Source organism: Chiloscyllium plagiosum, unplaced genomic scaffold (assembly GCF_037043375.1).
Source record: "Chiloscyllium plagiosum isolate Xiang-an unplaced genomic scaffold, Cpla_swu_hap1 HiC_scaffold_6, whole genome shotgun sequence".
NCBI lineage: Eukaryota > Metazoa > Chordata > Chondrichthyes > Orectolobiformes > Hemiscylliidae > Chiloscyllium > Chiloscyllium plagiosum.
Window position 1 is genome coordinate 125,714,480 of NW_028270144.1, and position 18,960 is coordinate 125,733,439.

Genomic DNA, 18,960 nt, shown 5'->3' on the forward strand with positions numbered 1-18,960 from the left:
TCCCCAACTTTGGTCTGGCCTTGAGTTGTCAGTTTACCACCTTGTCCCTGTTGCCAGTGTGTCCTGGGGCATGATGAAGAAAAGTCCATTTTACAAAGAATCTACAACACAGCCATTCCATTCAGCCCAACTATTGTGTTGGTGAATCTTGTGTGGTTCCAGTTAGTCTGATTACACCTTCCAGTCTTGCTCTCCAGATCCCATTCATCCTTCATACATCAAACTTCTCTTGAATGCAGTTGCCGTGACCTCAATGGTGGGGCAGATTTAATGGGCTGAATGGCCTACTATTCCTGTGTCAACCCACCCATCGCCAGAGCTCTCATTCTCTCTTCACCTTCTTTCAGCCCTTCCTTTGAGATGCCTGCACTCCCCTATCTCTGGGTTGGGTTTCTCTGATTTTGACCACTCTGCTGTTAACGGTTGTGTCTTATGTATCCCCGGAACCTAAACCCTACATCCACAAACCAACATCATTCCATGTCTCTAACTCTCCATACTCTTTGAAGCCACTCCTTAAAACTGACCTAATCTACCTGCTTCAGTGCGTGTTAATGCACCAGTGGGATCTTTTTGTCACATCAATGTGACTATTACTAAGCCAGTCTTGCAGAGTGTGTAAGGCCTCTTTGTGTGACATGCACAAACTGTGCCTTTAATCAGTTTGGCACTGGGGAGTTGGCCAAGTCTTTTCCTTCTGAAAGGAGCATTTAAGGTTCAGGATGAATCTAAACTCGTTTCCCAGTAAGAGCTCTGAATTTGTAGCTTGTTCTCTGCACACTGGCCCATTATCACCCTCTGGAGAGGACTTGGGATATGAGAGAATCTGCAGCCAGGTCTGCTCCTTGTGTCTCCTAGCAACATGTTGCACAGCAACCGTGGCTCCTGAATTGCTGGTTGGGTGAAGTGTAGAAGGTTTCCATCAATGTCACCCAGCATATAAACCAACATTTTCTCAGCTACCATGAGTTCTGAGGAAGGATCACTGCACCCAAAATGTTGCGCAGGGAGGTGGGAGCAGGCATTGGGGAATGAGGCAATGGGTATGGGGAGGCTCGGGGGTGTATGCAAGATGGAATCTGGCCTCTGAACCCTGGAAGCTGGGGTCATGGGTCAACCAAGCTGCTTACAATATCTGCTTCATTCATAGTCATAAGATGTTTAGTACGGAAACAGACCCTTCGGTCCAACTTATCCATGCTGACTAGATATCCTAAAATCATTTAGTCCCATTTGCCAGCACTTGGCCCATATCCCTCCAAACCCTTCCTATTCAAACACCCCTCCAGATGCCTTTTAAAAGCTGTAATTGTACCAGCCTCCACCACTTCCTCTGGCAGCTCATTCCCATACACGCACCACCCTCTGCGTGAAAACGTTGCCCAAAAGGTCCCTTTTAAATCTTTTCCTCCAGACCTTCAACCTATGCCCTCCAATTTTGGATTCCCCCATTCTGAGGAAAAGGCCTTTTCTGTTTACCCTATCCATGCCCATCCTGATGTTATAAACCTCTATACGCTCACCCCTCAGCCTCTGACATTTTAGGGATAACAGCCCAAGCCTATTCAGTCTCTCTATAGCTCAAACCCTCCAACCCTGGCAACATCCTTGTAAATCTTTTCTGAACCCTTTCAAGTTTCACAATAACCTTCCTAAAGCAGGGAGATGAGAACAGAACACAGTGTACTAAAAGTAGCCTAACCAATGTCCTGTACAGCCACATCGTGACCTCCCAACTCCTATACTCGTGCTCTGACAATAAAGGCAAGCAGCGAACACCTTCCTCACTATTCTGTCTACCTGTCCTGGGGGATTTTGCCCTGTTTATTTTATTCTTCATTCGTGGGATGTGGGCATCCCTGGTTGTACCAACTTTTGTTGCCCATCTCTTGTTACCCTTAAGAAGGTGGTGAGGTGTCGCCTTGAACCACTTGGTGTAGACCCACTATGCTGTTAGGAAGGATGTTCCAGGATCCTGACTCAGTGACAATGCCTCCCAATGCCTCTCTCCTCCACCTCCCAATGCCTCTCTCTAGCCCCCCCCCCCCCCCCCCCCCTTCCAAGCCAGGAGCAAACCTGCTTCCAGCATCTAGACTTGTAAGAGTATCGAACACCATTTTTTAAAAAATCATTCACAACATAATGGTGTCACTGGGGCAGAACTTATTGTCCACCCCAATTGCCCTGGAGGCTGTTAAGAGTCAACCACATTGCTGTGGTTCTGGAGTCACATGTAGGCCAGACCAGGTAAGGATGACAGATTCCCTTCCCTAAAGACCATAAGTGCACCAGGTGGGCTTTTCCCTGAAAATGGACTCCTGGTCATCGTTCAACACTGAATTCTAGATTCCTTTCTCTAAATTAGAAAAATTATTTGGATGCATCTGTCTACCATTTTTCAAGGTTCAATCTACACCTTAGTCTCTGTGATCTGTCAATATAATTTTAAGTCTGTTGGCACCATAAGGAAAATTAAATTGTGGAAAACATTCTCAGTGACAGTGATTGAGAGGAAGCAGAATACTGATTAAATGTTGCATGCCCAGTTCCTGGAAATTGAAGGAGGTGCCTGGTATAATTTTGGTCATCCTGACGAATGAGCAATGTGAAGCGGAGCTTTTTGAGCGTGCTCACATTGCTACTGTCCTTTTAATGCGTCAGCATTTCCTTCTGCTCCTCTAACTCCAGCCTCGTGTGCACCCCTGATATTAATCCCCCTCCCTCTCCTGGTGACTGGGTCTTCAGTTCCCTCGGCTCTGGAATTCCCTCTCTGTATCTCTCCATATCCTCATCTGAGGCGCTCCTTTAAAATTTACATCTTTGGAAAATCGATTGGGCACCTGATCAACTATGTCCTCGCGTGACTTGGTGCATTACTTTGGTTTAGTAATGCTGCTGTCAAGTGTATTGGGACATTTCATTACAAATAGTCATTTGGTACCACGCAACTTGAGTACTGCTGAAAAGAAACCGACTGTTATGGAAGCTTTTCATCTTGCACGTGTCAGGGCACTTTGCAAGAACACCGATATAAAAGGCATCTGGATGGGTATATGAATAGGAAGGGTTTGGAGGGATCTGGGCCGGATGCTGATGGTGGGACTAGATTGGGCTGGGATATCTGGTCGGCATGGACGGGTTGGATCGAATGGTCTGTTTCCGTGCTGTACATCTCTATGACTCTATGCGAGAACGGGCATTTATACTGTATGAGAAGTGTGTGCTGATTGTTTAGCAATTTGGTAGAGAATGCAGCAATTAGTTGATTTTTTTTTAATACATGGGATGTGGATATTGTTGACTGGGCTAATATTTATATCCTGACAAGATGGTAGCTCACTGCCATAAGAGAAAAGTAGGTCATGCGGCTGATCGTTTCTGCTCCATCATTCGGTGAGATCATGGTTGATCTGGTAATCCTCAACTCCAGTCCCCTGCCTTTATCTCCATAACCCTTGATCTGTCCATCTCGGCCTTACTGACCCTCTGCAGTCAAGAATTCCACAGATCCACTCTCCTTTGAAAGAAGAAATTACTCCTCATCTAGAACATAGAACATAGAACATAGAAGAATACAGCGCAGTACAGGCCCTTGGGCCCTCGATGTTGCGCCGATCCAAGCCCACCTAAACTACACTAACCCACTATCCTCCATATACCTATCCAATGCCCTCTTAAATGCCCATAAAGAGGGAGAGTCCACCACTGTTACTGGCAGGGCATTCCATGAACTAACGACTCGCTGAGTGAAGAACCTACCCCTAACATCAGTCCTATATCTACCCCCCCTTAATTTAAAGCTATGCCCCCTTGTAATACCCGACTCAATACGCGGGAAAAGGTTCATACTGTCGACCCTATCTAACCCCCTAATCATCTTGTACACCTCAATCAAGTCACCCCTAAACCTTCTTTTCTCTAGTGAAAACAGCCCCAAGTGCCTCAGTCTTTCCTCATACGATTTTCCTTCCATACCAGGCAACATCCTGGTAAACCTCCTCTGCACCCGTTCCAATGCCTCCACATCCTTCCTATAGTATGGCGACCAAAACTGCACACAATATTCCAGATGCGGCCGTACCAGAGTCTTATACAACTGCATCATGACCTCAGGACTCCGGAACTCAATTCCTCTACCAATAAAAGCCAGTACGCCATATGCCTTCCTCACCGCACTATTTACCTGGGTGGCAACTTTCAGAGATCTGTGTACATGGACACCAAGATCCCTCTGCTCATCCACACTACCAAGTATCCGACCATTAGCCCAGTACCCCATCTTTTTATTATTCTTCCCAAAGTGAATCACCTCGCACTTAGCTACATTGAATTCCATCTGCCACCTTTCTGCCCAGCTCTGCAGCTTCTCTATATCCTGCTGTAACCTGCCACATGCTTCCTCACTGTCAACAACTCCTCCGACTTTCGTGTCATCCGCAAACTTGCTCACCCAACCTTCTAACCCCTCTTCCAGGTCATTTATAAAAATGACAAACAGCAATGGTCCCAAAACAGATCCTTGCGGAACACCGCTAGTGACGGCACTCCATGAAGAAACTTTGCCATCAACTACTACCCTCTGTCTTCTTCCATCCAGCCAATTCCTAATCCAAACCTCCAACTCACCCTCAATGCCATATCTCCGTATTTTCTGCAGTAGCCTACCATGGGGAACCTTATCGAACGCCTTACTAAAATCCATATATACCACATCTACCGCTTTCCCCTCATCAACCTCCTTCGTCACCTTTTCAAAGAATTCAATAAGGTTTGTGAGGCACGACTTGCCCTTCACAAAACCATGCTGACTATCCTTGATCACATTATTCCTATCTAGATGTGCATAAATCCTATCCCTTACAATTCTCTCTAAGACTTTGCCCACAACAGAAGTGAGACTCACCGGCCTATAGTTACTAGGGCTATCCCTACTCCCCTTTTTGAACAAGGGAACCACATTTGCTATCCTCCAGTCTTCTGGGACTACTCCTGTAGACAAAGAGGACATAAAAATCAAGGCCAATGGCTCTGCAATCTCCTCCCTTGCTTCCCAGAGAATCCTAGGATAAATGCCATCAGGCCCAGGGGACTTATCTATTTTCACCTTTTCCAGGATTTCCAACACCTCTTCTCTACATACCTCAAAGCCATCCATTCTACTTATTTGTGCCTCAGTATTCTCATCGACAACAATGCCCTGTTCCTGAGTGAATACTGAAGAAAAGTATTCATTCAGTGTCTCCCCAATCTCTTCCGCCTCCACACGCAACTTCCCCCTACTATCCTTGACTGGACCTATTCCTACCCTAGTCATTCTTTTATTCCTAACATACCTATAGAAAGCCTTAGGGTTTTCCCTAATCCTATCTACTAAGGACCTTTCGTGTCCCCTCCTTGCTGCTTTTAGCTCTAATGTCTAATCTCTGTCTCAAATGTTGGACCTTTGATTCTGGAATGCTGGTTGTTCTTGATTGGTAAGGGGATGTGGAAGGCAGGAGAACGGGGTTAAGAAACCTATCAGGCATGATAAAATATCAAATAGAGACAAAGAAACCCCTGCAGATTACTGGATTCCAAGGTAGACAAGCAAGAGGCTGGAAGAACACAGCAAGCCAGGCAGGAGGTGGAGTTGATGTTTCAGGTGTGACCCTTCGTGTGTAACTGGGGGTTGGTGTAAGGGGAGCTACAGATAAAGTGGGTGGCGGGGGCAGGGTGGGTGGGGACAGGTGAAGACAGGTAGAGGGTACGACTGGTTGGTCAATGGGAGGAATGAATCCAGTTGGTGGCTGGGAGGAAGGGTCAATGAAAGGCATGGAAGGGAGGGGGAGGGGTTGGAAAAGGGAGGTTACTTGAAATTGGAGAACTCAAAGGTTGAGTCGTCCGGGCTGTAGGCTGCCCAGGCAGAAGATGAGGTGCAGTCAGAAATCGAAGCAGTGGGCCGAATTCTGCTCCTATGACTAATAGTGTTTGCCAAGTTTGTTTAAATTTAAACCAGAGAGGTTGACTTTAATTGGTCAGTTGCCCTAATTAATGCACTGGAGAGTATCTGTGCCTGTCTTTGTTGAGTTGAAACAGGCAGAGTGGGTGTAAATATCCTTGGTCTGTGAAGCACAAATTAAAGTCCGTAGTTTCAATGGCATTTTCCTTTGCGCTGGAATTCTTGTGAAAGTCCTGATGAGTGGAAGGTGAAAAGCTTTGACAAAAATGTGTTTTTATTTCAGCAATGTTCACATTTTGCCACTTTAAAGGTGCTATATGAATACAAGCTGCTGTTGTGTTACCCATGAAGATGGTAATTTCATTCTTAGAGTGGGATGCACATGCTTTTTCAGTCCTAAGGAATTTTTCGTTTTGTGAGTCTAGTGATTGTAATGAGGTCAGCCAGCTGAACATGATAGAATCTGAGTTCCCTGATCGGGGCTGTTAATCTGGTCCAGTCAGGGAGTCATGGCTGACAGGAAAGGATAAACTTCAAGGATATGGAGCTGCTGTCATGCCTGACTCAGAGAGAGGCAGTGCTGTTGTCAAAGGCTATGCCTTTGTAAAGAAAGGGTGATTGGTGATGGGATGCCAGTCTCTGAAGAGTTATTTCAGTATGCTTTTTTTAAATTGCTGGAAATGTGGATGTGGCCTGGGAGGAGCTTTGTCCTACTAGATTGATGGTAGGTCAAGCCTTCCTCTACTCAATTGAAGGGGCCAGACTCCTCAGGATGATATGTGTATGGAATGATTCTGGATTAGTGGTGCTGGAAAAGCACAGCAGTTCAGGCAGCATCCGAGAAGCAGTAAAATCGACATTTTGGGCAAAAGCCCTTCATCAGGATGGAATGAGCTGCCAGAGGAAGTGATGGAAACTGGTACAATTCCAACATTTAAGAGGCATTTGGATGGGTATATGAATAGGAAGGGTTTGGAGGGATATGGGCCGGGTACTGGCATGTGGGACTAGATTGGGTTGGGATATCTGGTTGGCATGGACGGGTTGGACCGAAGGGTCTGTTTCTATGCTGTACATCTTTGACTCTATGACTCTCTGCTATAACTATGATGTGGTCAATTCCTGATTTTGGTCACACAAAAAGACATTACTGGAAAAGCTCAGCAGATCTGGCAGCATCTGTGGAGAGAAATCAGAGTCAACATTTCTGACCGAGTGACCCTTCCTCCGAATTCCCAGATTTTGGTCAGCCTATCCAGATGAAGCGCAATGATGGACCAAAAACAAGTTCAGTTGTTTTGCAGAATCTGAAGGAGGGGGTAAAGTTAGAACGAGTCACATCCTTCCCTCGGGGAGGTGGGGGTGACCCAGCTGCAGGCCTGGGGTTGAGATTGTTAGTCAGGTTTCCTTAATGTTACTAAAATAAACACTGAAGCACGAGAGTGTACTGCTTTTTAATAAAAACTGTTCTCTCACATTGCAGATGGCGGCTGGGTAGTATGAGGACCTATAACCCGGAACAGATTATGCTGAGTGCGGCAGTCCGCAGATCAAGCAAGGATGTCAACATAATGAAAGAGAAACTCATCTTTGCAGGTACGATGCAACCCTGCTTGCATCTTTAACTGATCAAGGTGAGAATGACTATTTCCTTAGTCATGAGACAGCTTTCAGAACGCGCGTGTGTAGATTAGATTAGATTAGATTAGATTACTTAGTGTATGCAAGCTTTCTTTCACGGGGTTGGGGTGTCACTCTGAAAGGTCAGCATTTGTTGCTTGCCCCTCGAACTGCGTAGCTCGCTCCGCCCATCTCGGAGGGCGGTTGCAGGCCTGGAGTCATGTGTAGGCCCAGACCAGGTAAGGAAGGCAGATATTGTTCCTGAAAGGAGTTCCATGTGCAGTTCTGGTCACCATGTTATCGGCAAGGTATATATAGCTTCGAATGGAGGAGGCTGAGGGCTGACTTTAATTGAGGTTTACAAAATAATGAGGGGCTTGCATGGAGTGGACAGGGAGGGAGCTGTTTTCTGGAGCAGGGAGATCAGTGACCCCAGGGCAGTGATTGGTAGCAGGATTGGAGGGGACCTGAGGAAAGGCTTCATCACCCAAAGGTTTCTTGGTGGCTGGAATTCGTTGCTCACTTTGAGGGTTGAGGTGGAAACCATCAACTCCATTAAAAATGGAACCTGGATCTGTCCCTGAAGAGCTGGAACCTACGAGGCTATGGAGCAGGTGCTGGGGTGTGGGACCAGAAAGTGTTTATTCAGTGCAGTGCACACACTAATGATGGGCTGAGTGGCTTCTTTATTGGACATAACCTTTCTGTGATTCTCCTCTAGAGAGTTATTGGTGAAGGGTCTTGATCTATAGATTTAAGCAACCTCCATGTAGGGAAGGATAGGACACAAGATGAGGATAATTTGGGTGTCCCTGCAGTTGTTCAGGATGGTGGCTTGAGGACATTTCGAGATTGACCATAAACGCTGGCCAAGCCAGCAACACCCACATTGCATGAATGAATTAAAGAAAACTTCTTCCAGAGTTGTAGTGAGCTTGGCTTTGATGGTTTTTACTTCTTGGCCTTCTGGCATACAGGTCTTATACCAGAGCTGGCCCTGTTTTGTGCACTGATACTTGAGGGAGTTGTTCTGTGATCATTAGAAATCTCACCCTTTGAATGAGGCCCACTCGAAATAATAGAGCAATTTTGCATGTGCTAAGGATTCTGGGTAAGGGCTATCACCATTAAGATCATGCCTAGGTCCATTGGATCCAAGGTAAGAATTTTAAGGTTGTTTTTGTAAAGGATTGGAATGAAATCCAAAGGCCATGTGCCCCTCAAGACTGTTTTCTCCAGCTGGAGGATCTAAATATGAGTCATAGACTCTGGAGTAAACGTCATGAGTTTGGGGAAATTCCTTCACTCCAAAACTTTGGAATTCTCTCCTTCAGAGAGCTTTGGATACTCACTGAGTATGTTTGAGGCAGAAGTTGATAGATATCTTTTGGAGATATTGAGGAAATCTCAGAATATAATAGGGTGAAAAACGGGAGACCTGAATGGTGTTGAGGTGGGTTGTAGAGATCCGATGGTTTGGCTTGAAGGCATCTTGTCCCTATGCCCTGCCAATGCTTTGCCCTGTGTAATGTCCCACCCAGTGTACTGCAGCAATCATTTGGCATAGTGGCTCAGTGGTTAGCACAGCTGCCTCACAGTGCCAGGGATCTGGGCTCAGTTCCATCCTCGGGTGACTGTGTGTGGAGTTTACACGTTCTCCTTGTGTCAGCATGGGTTTCTTCAGGATGCTCCAGTTTCTTCCCACACTCCACAGATATGCAGGCGGGGTGGATTGACCATTGGAAATTGCCCTGTAGGTTGGTTAGCCATGAGAAATGCATTGTTGCAGGATGGGATACTCTTTGGAGGGTTGGTGTGGACTTGATGGGCCAAATGGCCTGTTTTCATACTGTAGGGATTCAATGTTTTTTTTTTATTCGTTGCTACCTATTGATACAAGATTAAGTTCCATACTTTGTAGAAATAAAAAACAGCACCTTTCATTTAGATAGCACCTTTATTATAGATCAAGACCCTTTACCAATAACACTCTAGAGAAGAATCGTAGGAAGGTTATGCCCTGTAAAGAGGCTCTCTTTGGAGGGTCAGTATGGCATTGATGGGCCAAATGGCTTATTTCTATACTGTAGGATTCACTATTTTTTATTTGTTGCTACCTATTGATACAAGACTAAGTTCCATACTTTGAAGAAATAAAAACCAGCACCTTGCATTTAGGTAGCACCGTTATGATTGCAAAATGTCCCACGCCGTCATCAAACAAAATTTGATCCCGAGCCATAGAAGGAGGCATTAGATTAAAAATAGCCAGGTGCTTGGTCAAAGAAGTGGAAGTTAAGTTGGGCCTTCAAGAATAAGGAGCTGGGTGGAGATGCAAACAGGAAGCCCGTATATGTGTTTAAACTTCAATCCCATGCAGTAGAAGGCATGGCCACCAGGGGTCAGTGCATCTGTTTGAATGACCTAGTATTGGTCAGGGAGGGGGTTCCTGCTGACACAAAGGCCTGCACTTATTGTGAGTCTGCAGCATGACCTGTATCACTGCTGCCATTCTGTGACCCCCTGTGACCTGGCAACCTAGGAATAGGCCTCTGCCTAGGGCAGGGGGCATCGAGGGACTGACTCCTGTGACACTGCCTTTAATTGGTGGAACCTCCTCTCCCAGGGTTCCTGGACACTGGGTGTAAGGTCCTCCACAGCCTGAGGGGCCGGTAACGCTGCACACCTTCCCAAAATGTGGTGAGTCTTTCATTCAATTCATCAATGGAATGAGGTTGTCCCTGTCTGGGCCAGCATTTAATGCCCAGAGGGCAGTTTAAGAGTCAACTACATTGCTGTGGGTTAGGATTTGCATGTAGGCCAGACCAGATAAAGATGATGGTTTCCTTTCCTGAAAGGCATCAGTGAGCCAGATGAGTTTTTCCAACAATTGGCAATGAATTCATGGTTATCATTAGAATCTTAATTCCAGATTTCTTTTAACTGAATTCAAATTCCACCATCTGCCGTGGTGGGATTCGAACCCATGTCTCCAAGACATTATGAGCTCTCTGGATTAATACTGCTAGTGCCTCCCCCAATCCCCTCTTGCAGACTGTCCAGCCAGGGGTGGGGACCTTTCCCACCTCTGACATATACTGCCCGATAACTCTGTTTCTGTCTCTGTGGTTGGCATGGTTGCAAAAATAAATCTGGCATTTTCCATTTTTATTTCAAATTTACAGCATTTGTGGGTGTCTCTTTTTTTTTGCCCCAAACTCCAGAATTCTTTGTGAAGCCTCCATACCCCCACGCCTTATGTGATGATGCCTAACTTTTACCTCTCTGACCGCCATTCTGAAAATTCCCTTGTGTAGCTCACGTCACTATGATAACAGGGCTATTTTAATGCAAGTTGTTTTTGTTGTTGTTGGGATTGGGATGTTAGCATGGAATCAAGAAAGCAATGAGTGGTTCATGAACGTGAGAGATTGGTCACAGGAATACTCACTGATGGAGAACCTATTGGATCATGCAAGACGAGAGAGAGTGTCCATGGCTTTACATGGCTAAGGAGGGTCAGTTAGCTCAGTTGGTCGAACTCTGGTTCAGTTGACTGCAAGGAGTTGCATTTATGTAGCACCTTTCACAATCCCCAGTAAATCCCAATACTTTCACAGTAAATGTAGTACCAATGAAGCTTAGTCACTGCCAAAGCGTAGGAATTCAAGCAGCCATATTGCTTTTTGTTGGAGTTTGTTATGCACAATGTGACAATGGCCAGATAATCCATTCTGTTAGCGATGTTTGTTAAGAGATAAATATCAGGAGCAATAAAAATACAAAAGTCTGGGAGAAACTCAGTAGCACCTGTGCAGAGAAACTGTTTTGAGTAAAATATCACTTCCCTTCTGTACCTGAATGGTGGGGAGGGCTCATCGGATTCTTAGCACCTATTCTATGAAAGCATAAACATGTGAGAGGGCTGACTGTTAAGTTTCATCGAGATGATAGCAACTCATTGTGGGAGGGCAGCACTCCCTCAGTGTTGCTCTCCACTGTCAGCTCCGATGATGGGACCAAGCCTGAGAGCGGGACTTTAACATTCAGAGGCAAAAGTTATCTCAGCTCCCTGTCTCCTCTGCCAGATTGGCAGTAAACGGATTGAATGGTGGGGAAAGGTCTACATAAAGCAAGAGTACTATTTGAGCCACTCAAATGTCAGGCAATGACTCCCCGGGTAAGAGAAAATCTAACCATCGTCCCTTGATATTCAGGAGTATTACCATTACTGATTCCACCTCAATCAACATCACTGAGTTTACCATTGACTGCAAACTCACCACATAACACGTGGCTACAAGGGCAGATCAGAGGCTAGGAATAATGCAGTGAGTAACTCCCTTCCCATCTCTCCAAAACTATCTACAAGGCAAAGTCAGGAGTGTGATGGAATACTCCTCACTTTCCTGAAAGCAATAACAACCCTCAAGAAGACAAAGCAGCGCACTTGGTAGGCACCCCATCCACAAACATTCACTCCCTCCTGCACTGATGCTCAGTAGCATCGACAAGACGCATTGCAGAAGTTCACCAAAGATTCTCGGGCAACACCTTCCAAACCCACGACTACTTCCATCTAGAAGGACAAGGACAGCAGACACACGGGAACACCAACCCCTATAAGTTCCGCTCTAAGCCATTCACCATCCGACTTGGAAATATAGAACAAAGAAAAGTTACAGCCCAGGAACAGGCCCTTCGGCCCTCCACGCCTGAGCCAATCCAAATGTGCTGTCTAATCCTGTTGGTCAATTTCTAAGCATCTGTATACCTCTGCTCCAAACCTACTCATGTATCTGTCCAGACGGATCTTAAATGAATCTACTGTACCTGCCTCTACCACCTCTGCTGGCAACGCATTCCAAACGCTCACCACCCTCTGTGTGAAGTACTTGCCGGGTGTATCCCCCTTAAACTTTACACCTCACACCTTGAAAGCGTGACCTCTCTTATTGAATCCTTCACCCTGGGAAAAAGCTTGTCTCTATCCACCCTGTCTATACCCTTCATGATTTTGTAAGCCTCAATCAGGTCCCCCCTCAATCTCTTTTTTTTCTAGTGAAAATAAACCTAACCTACTCAACCTCTCTTTATAGCTAGCACCTTCCATACCAGGCAACATCCTCGTAAACCTTCTCTGCACCCTCTCCAAAGCGTCCACATCCTTTTGGTAATGTGGCGACCAGAACTGTACACAGTATTCTAAATGCGGCCGAACCAATGTCTTGTACAATTTTAACATGACTTCCAGCTCTTATACTCAATACCCTGTCCGATGAAGGCAAGCGTACTATATGCCTTCTTGACCAGTCTATCCACCTGTGCAGCAACCTTCAGGGTACAATGGACCTGCACTCCCAGATCTCTCTGTCCATCAACTTTTCCCAAGGCTCTTCCATTTACTGTATAATTCGCTCTAGAATTAGACTTCCCAAAATGCATCACCTCACATTTGTCTGGATTGAAAGCCATCTGCCACTTTCCTGCCCAACTCTCCAGTCTATCTATATCCTCCTGTATTCTCTGACTATCCCCTATGCTTTCTGCCACTCCACCAATCTTTGTGTCATCTGCAAACTTGCTGATCATACCAACAGTGCCCTCTTCTAGATCATTTATGTATATTACAAACAACAGTGGCCCCAACACTGACCCCTGTGGAACACCACTGGTCACCTTTCTCCATTTCGAGAATCTCACTTCAACTACTACTCGCTGTCTCCTGTTACTCAACCAGTTCTTTATCCACCGAGCTAGAACACCCTGCACACCATGTGACTTCACTTTCTATATTAGTTTACCATGGGAAACATTATCAAACGCCTTATTAAAATCCATGTATATGACATCAACAGCCCTTCCTTCAGCTATCAACTTGGTCACTTCCTCGAAGAATTCTATCAAGTTGGTAAGGCACAATCTCCCCCGCACAAAACCATGTTGCCCATCACTGATCAGCTCATTCCTTTCCAAGTATAAATAGATCCTATCTCTCAGTACCCTCTCCAGCAACTTCCCCACCATCGACGTCAGGCTCACTGGTCCTGTAGTTACCCGGAATATCCCTACTACCCTTTGTTAGCGCGGATGAAATGATATCAGTCCGAGCCCAAAGTGCGGTTCAACAATCGGTAACGTTTATTGCTACAGTAACACCGGCGGAGACCAACCGAGGTCCGAATCTCGGCTGTTCTGCTGTTCCCGTGCGCTGCTACACATTATATACCTTTCCTTGTCAGGATGTGAGGATTTTGAGTATGAATGGGATGATAGTTCCCCATCATCACTGGAGTAGGTGCAAATGGTGGATTTCTTGCCGTCCCAGGAGAGTTGCAGTGTACACACAATAGGATGCTAATTGGATTATGTAAACAGGTCCGGGTACTATCTGCTTGTCTCTCTCTGTGAGGGCTGGGGCTAGCACCCCCCCTTTGTTCCCTTGGGGTGCTGGTGTGTATTAGTCTGTTTGTTCCTGTCTGGTGGATGCCTGTCCTTTGTGTCAGGATGGTTCTGTATTGATGAATATGGGTGTGTTTCAGTCAGTCTCTTGATTTGATTAGGAGATGGGTTTCCATATTAATTAGCTCCGGAGTTTCGGTCTATGAGTCATGGTTAGTGTCTGGCCTAGTGTGGATTTGATCTGTCCTCTGGGTCCCATCTCCCGGTCACGTGGGCGGACCGGCAGCTGCTGAGTTCTGTGGGTTTAAGCTGCGGCTGCCATTTTTAAAACACAAAATGAATTCCTATAGTTTTACCGATATAGGCATAGTCCCGTGGCAAATGCGGGGCGGCTCTGCCCGCTTGCAGTCCCCCCTTTCGGCAAGGGGTTGGACACGTCCACACCCCCGCTGCCGATATCTTAAGTCGGTTCCTCGCCCGGTACATTCCGCTGGCCGTCATGCTGCAGTCATGGGGCCTTTGGATAGTCCCGGGAGAAGGTCACATTAACTCGAGCCCTGTGAGCTCACGGTGCCTGATCGCCCGCCAGGAGTCTATGGCGTGGAGCATGGTCTTCCTGGCCTTTCGTTTCTTGTGCTGACGGCATGAGTGACACGCCACCAGGAGCCAGGCCAGAGCCAGCAGTAACTGTATGCCTACAATGGTGTGCGAGATGATTCGGATCTAGGGATGTATGTTTACGTTTAGGCCCCAATCCCACACCCTCTGTGCCCAGCCCTGGGACTGCAGAGCTGTCTCTGTGTCCTCCTCTAGGTCCTTTATATGTGATTGCAACTGGTGGTACTGTTTCACTGACTGCCCTACCCGGGTCCTAAGCTCCCGTAAGACCTCGGCCAAATGTGGGATGGGGGCTTGTTCAGGCTCCTGATATTCCCTGAGGGTGTCCCTGAATTTATCAGTAGTTTGTCTGGACTCGGGGTTCCGTCGTCGGACCTCTGAGATGTGAGCTTGCCCAACCGTGACTGGGCGCCTGGGGGTGAAGCAGAACTCGTGCTGGGGAATCGGGCACTGCAGTCCATTATACCAAAATGAGGTTTCAAGAGTGGAAACACAATACTGTCCTCTTCCACCATACTCCGCCCTAGTGAAGTGGGGGCCCGTGGGTTCGATTTCCAGGGTGCAGCCCTGTGTCCGGTTGAACCCGCATTCCGCTGTTTCACTCCTTCGTAAGGGGTGAGGGCAGATGGTAATCGCGCCCCCCGCTGCTTGCAGCCTGTAAGCGGCACCCCGTACACAGCGCCGTTTCGAGATATGGCTGTGTGGTGAGCTAATCGATATTTGAGGGAAGCGTTTTCCCGTATGACTCCGATGTTCTCAATGTGAAACAGAGGAAATGGCCCCGACTCTGGGGTGACCACGGGGATCAGGAGGACAATCCCGACTCCTGTCGCCTCACTGACCTCACAGTCGGGAATCACTGGGTATACTCTGGTCATACCCTTCAGAGTCCGGCTGTCGAGTGGCCCGGAGCGCCTTGCGAGTGAGGCCAGTTTGGCGCTGTTGATCCAGTCGGGCACCTCCCCCCTTTGGACCTGGTCAAGATTATGCCGGATCTGGGCTACCATCCACAGGCCATACGCATGGCACAGTTGCCCCTCGTGGATATGGGCCGTGTTTTCTCTTTCCCGGTCTATAAGGCGGTTAATGGTGTGGGCGTGTGTTTCCAGGACTGCAATGCTGTCAAGCTGGATGTATGCTCCCTCTTCCACCAGGAATGCCTGGTCTGCCTGATCTGTGAGAGACCTCTGTAGCAGGTCCCTCATTACCCCTTTTAGTTGCTCGATCTTTTCGTTAAGGCCCTGGATGTCTAGGGAGTTTACTACAGATGTCCCCGTGTTGAGTCCTGTGAGAGCATCGTTGACTATGTCCCGTCTGTGTCGTTGTGTGTGTGTGTGTGTGTGTGTGTGTGTGTGTGTTATGTATGTCGGTCCGGTAGTGGGTTGCCCCCATGGCGTCTATGGCCCTCTGTATAACCACCTTCCCCATCATGGCGTATAGGTTGCGTACCTGTGCGTGCAATAGTCCAGTACCCGGATGCCCGATATATTGACCAGCACAGGTACGACCTCGTGTTGGGACGTTGTCATGAAGGGCCTCTCCCTCATCCCACAATACCAGTCCCCCGGTGGGCCCCGGTCCCAGAGAGGGGCACGGCAATATCTCGGGAGTCGTGGTCGGGGTGGTGTGGTTGGGGCGGGTGGAAAGCATTGGTGGGCTCATAATACCCGCAAACAGACAGATCCCGTGAAGTAAAAGCATCAAAGGCCAGGGCAGAGGCGAGGTCCTCCGGCACGGCACACATTGTCCCGAACATGCAACCCCCCAAGTCCATCGCCTCAGCACGCCGGAGGCAGGTCGGCCGCGGGTCGCGCTCCGACGTGCAGAATAAACAGTGTCTGTACGCCCGAGAGGACCTCCAGCCAGGCGTTGTAGAACGCGTCGATCTCGTCGGGCTTGTCCCTTGCAGGAATACAGATGGCGTTGGACGCGTTGAAGGCAACACTGTGGCGATGGAAGTTGTCATGTATCTCAGGGAAAGAAGGCATCAGTTGTAGGGCGAAGAGGAGAGCAGGGAGGAGAGCGGTGCACCGGTGAAGCATGATCTGTGGGAAGAGAGAGAGAGAGAGAGAGGGGCACCCTTACCAAGGGTGTAGGGTTAGTGTGTGTAGGAGCAGGCCCCCCCTGGACCGGTCCGCCCGTCGCGCTGTAAGGAGAAAAAGGAGGCGGTTAGAGTCAAGTCAAAGTGGGGGGGGGGGTGTCTGTCCGGTCAGGGCTTAAGGGAAGGGTTTAAGCTGGGACCAGTGTTTCCATCTGCCCTTTCCTTTCATGTCGACACAAGTGCAAGTGTTGCTGGTGAGGATGATTTCGTGCGGTCCCAGCCACCGGGGGGCGAAGCCGGGCCACATACAAGGTCAGGTCGGGATCAGGGACCGGGCTGTCGGCCACGCAGTTCCTCTCCGCCGAGTCGATGGCAGCCTGGCAATGGTGGGGTTCCCCTACCGCGATAATCCCGTCGGCGGGGTTTGGCCCTGTGTCCCTAACTATCTGTATGGACTGGTCCCGGGGGAGGAGAACCGCCTCCCAAGTTGCCCTGCGGAGGCGGAGTTCAACTATCGTGTGTCTAGTGTGTAAAATTATCTGGCCGGACATGGTGACCGGCTCACACACCCGGATCGCCCATGCGGCGCAATCCAACGCTGCCACGCAGCAGTGCATGCCCTTCACGACCGGGGACTCCTTTGTGGAGTAGTAACCCACTGGTCTCATGTGGTCGCCTGAGGTTTGGGTGACAACAGCGCTGTAAAACCCCCCTTCGAGGCCGTAAACGATGTTGAAGGGCTTTGATAGGTCGGGGAAGCGCAGGGCCGGGGCGCTGAGGAGATGGGACTTTAACTTAGAATAAGCGTCACCCTGTTCGGGTCCCCATACCACCCTCTCCGCTCCTGGCCTGCCACCCTTCACAAGGCGCTGAATGGGTTCGGCAATAGTGGCGAAATGTGCAATGAAGGGGCGGCAGTAGTTAAAAAGCCCCAAGACGCGGCGGATTCCCCTGACTGTGTCCGGCTGCGGCATGTCGGCAATGGCCGACTTGCGGTCGGCGGGTAAGGTCTTGCTCCCCTGGCTGACCTGGGCCTTCGTGGGGCTTATTTTGAATCCTGCCTGGCCGAGGGTCCGCAGGACGGCGGCCAGGGCTCCCAGGTGGTAGCGCGTCCGTGGAAGCGATCAAAAGGTCGTCTACATACTGCAGGAGGGTGCTCGAGAAGGGGGAGAGGTCGCACCCCTCCGGGGTCCGGCTCATGACCCTGTGGAAAATGTTAGGGCTGTTGTGGAAGCCCTGCGGCAGGCGGGTCCATGTATACTGTCTGTCCCGCAGCGTGAAGGCAAACTAGTCCTGTGAGTCACGGTGCAGGGGAATGGACCAAAAACCATTCACCACGTCCAGGACCGTAAAGATCCGGTGTGAGGGTTCGAGGCTGTTGAAGATGGTGGTCGGGCTGGCTACGATAGGGTGCTCTTTGGGGGTGACCCTATTGAGTGCCGTGTAGTCGATGGTGAGCCTGTAGCTCCCATCCGGCTTCCGGACTGGCCATATAGGGGAGTTGGTGGTGGACAACGTGGGGCGCAGGACGCCGTGCCGGGTGAGCTTGGCAACGATTGCCTCAGTGGCGCGCAGCGCCTCAGGTTTAATCGGGTATTGTTGGTGCGGGGCGTGTATGGGACCGGGTATCCGCTCAGGAGGGGAGCGGATGAGGCCGCAGTCCTGCTTGATCGTGGCCCACACCTCCGGGACTAGTTGGCAGACGGCCGCGAAGGCACCGTCCTTGGCCCAGTCCCGGGCGATGGGCACACTGGGAGCAAGCGCAGCGACGGATTTAGTGGGCACCCATCTACCCTCGTGGGCGCTCTTGTGAAACTTGCGGGATGTCCACAGGAGGTGGCGGTGGAACGCGTCCACCACCGCCCCCAGCTCGCCCAGAAGGTCGATACTCATGATCGTCCCCTCCGGGTTTGGGCAAACCCAGCAATGCACAGGGAGTAAAATGTTGTCTACCTCGAGGAGGACGGCCTCACTTCGGCGTGCAATAACCGAGCTTCCCCCAACCCTTTTAATGGAAATGGAGTAGTGGGTTGAGGGAAGGTCGAGGTCGGTGAGGGAGACCGACGCCCCCATATCAATCAAAATCTTGCATCGGCGGCCCCCTCACGATGCGGAAACCCAGATACGGGGGTCGGCTCCCAGTCTTTGCGTCGGGCGAGCAGCTGTAAAAGCTCGAGCAGCTGGTCCCAACTGAGTTGATCCCAGTCGGGGACGGTGGGTTTCGGGCTTAGGCTGCAGGGTTTGTGGGGGCTGGGGTCGCTGTTGACCCCTTGTCTGGGGCGATCCTGGTTGTGGGGGCGCGAGGAGTGCGGCTGTGAAGGTGGCTGGCCCCCCTTCAGAC

General features: G+C 49.1%; 1 protein-coding gene across 5 annotated transcripts in view; it reads left to right on the forward strand.

Annotated features, from left to right (window-relative positions):
- gdpd5b (glycerophosphodiester phosphodiesterase domain containing 5b) overlaps positions 1-18,960 on the forward strand; it is a 250,916-nt gene that overhangs the window by 227,621 nt on the left and 4,335 nt on the right. For 3 of the 5 annotated variants that reach the window (XM_043692479.2, XM_087988434.1, XM_087988436.1), the window contains one exon: positions 7,422-7,534. In XM_043692479.2, coding sequence (XP_043548414.2) covers positions 7,422-7,534 — 113 coding nt within the window. Of the gene's footprint in view, positions 1-7,421; positions 7,573-18,960 lie in introns of all 5 variants that reach the window. The other 2 variants (XM_043692480.2, XM_087988435.1) reach the window with 1 other exon arrangement.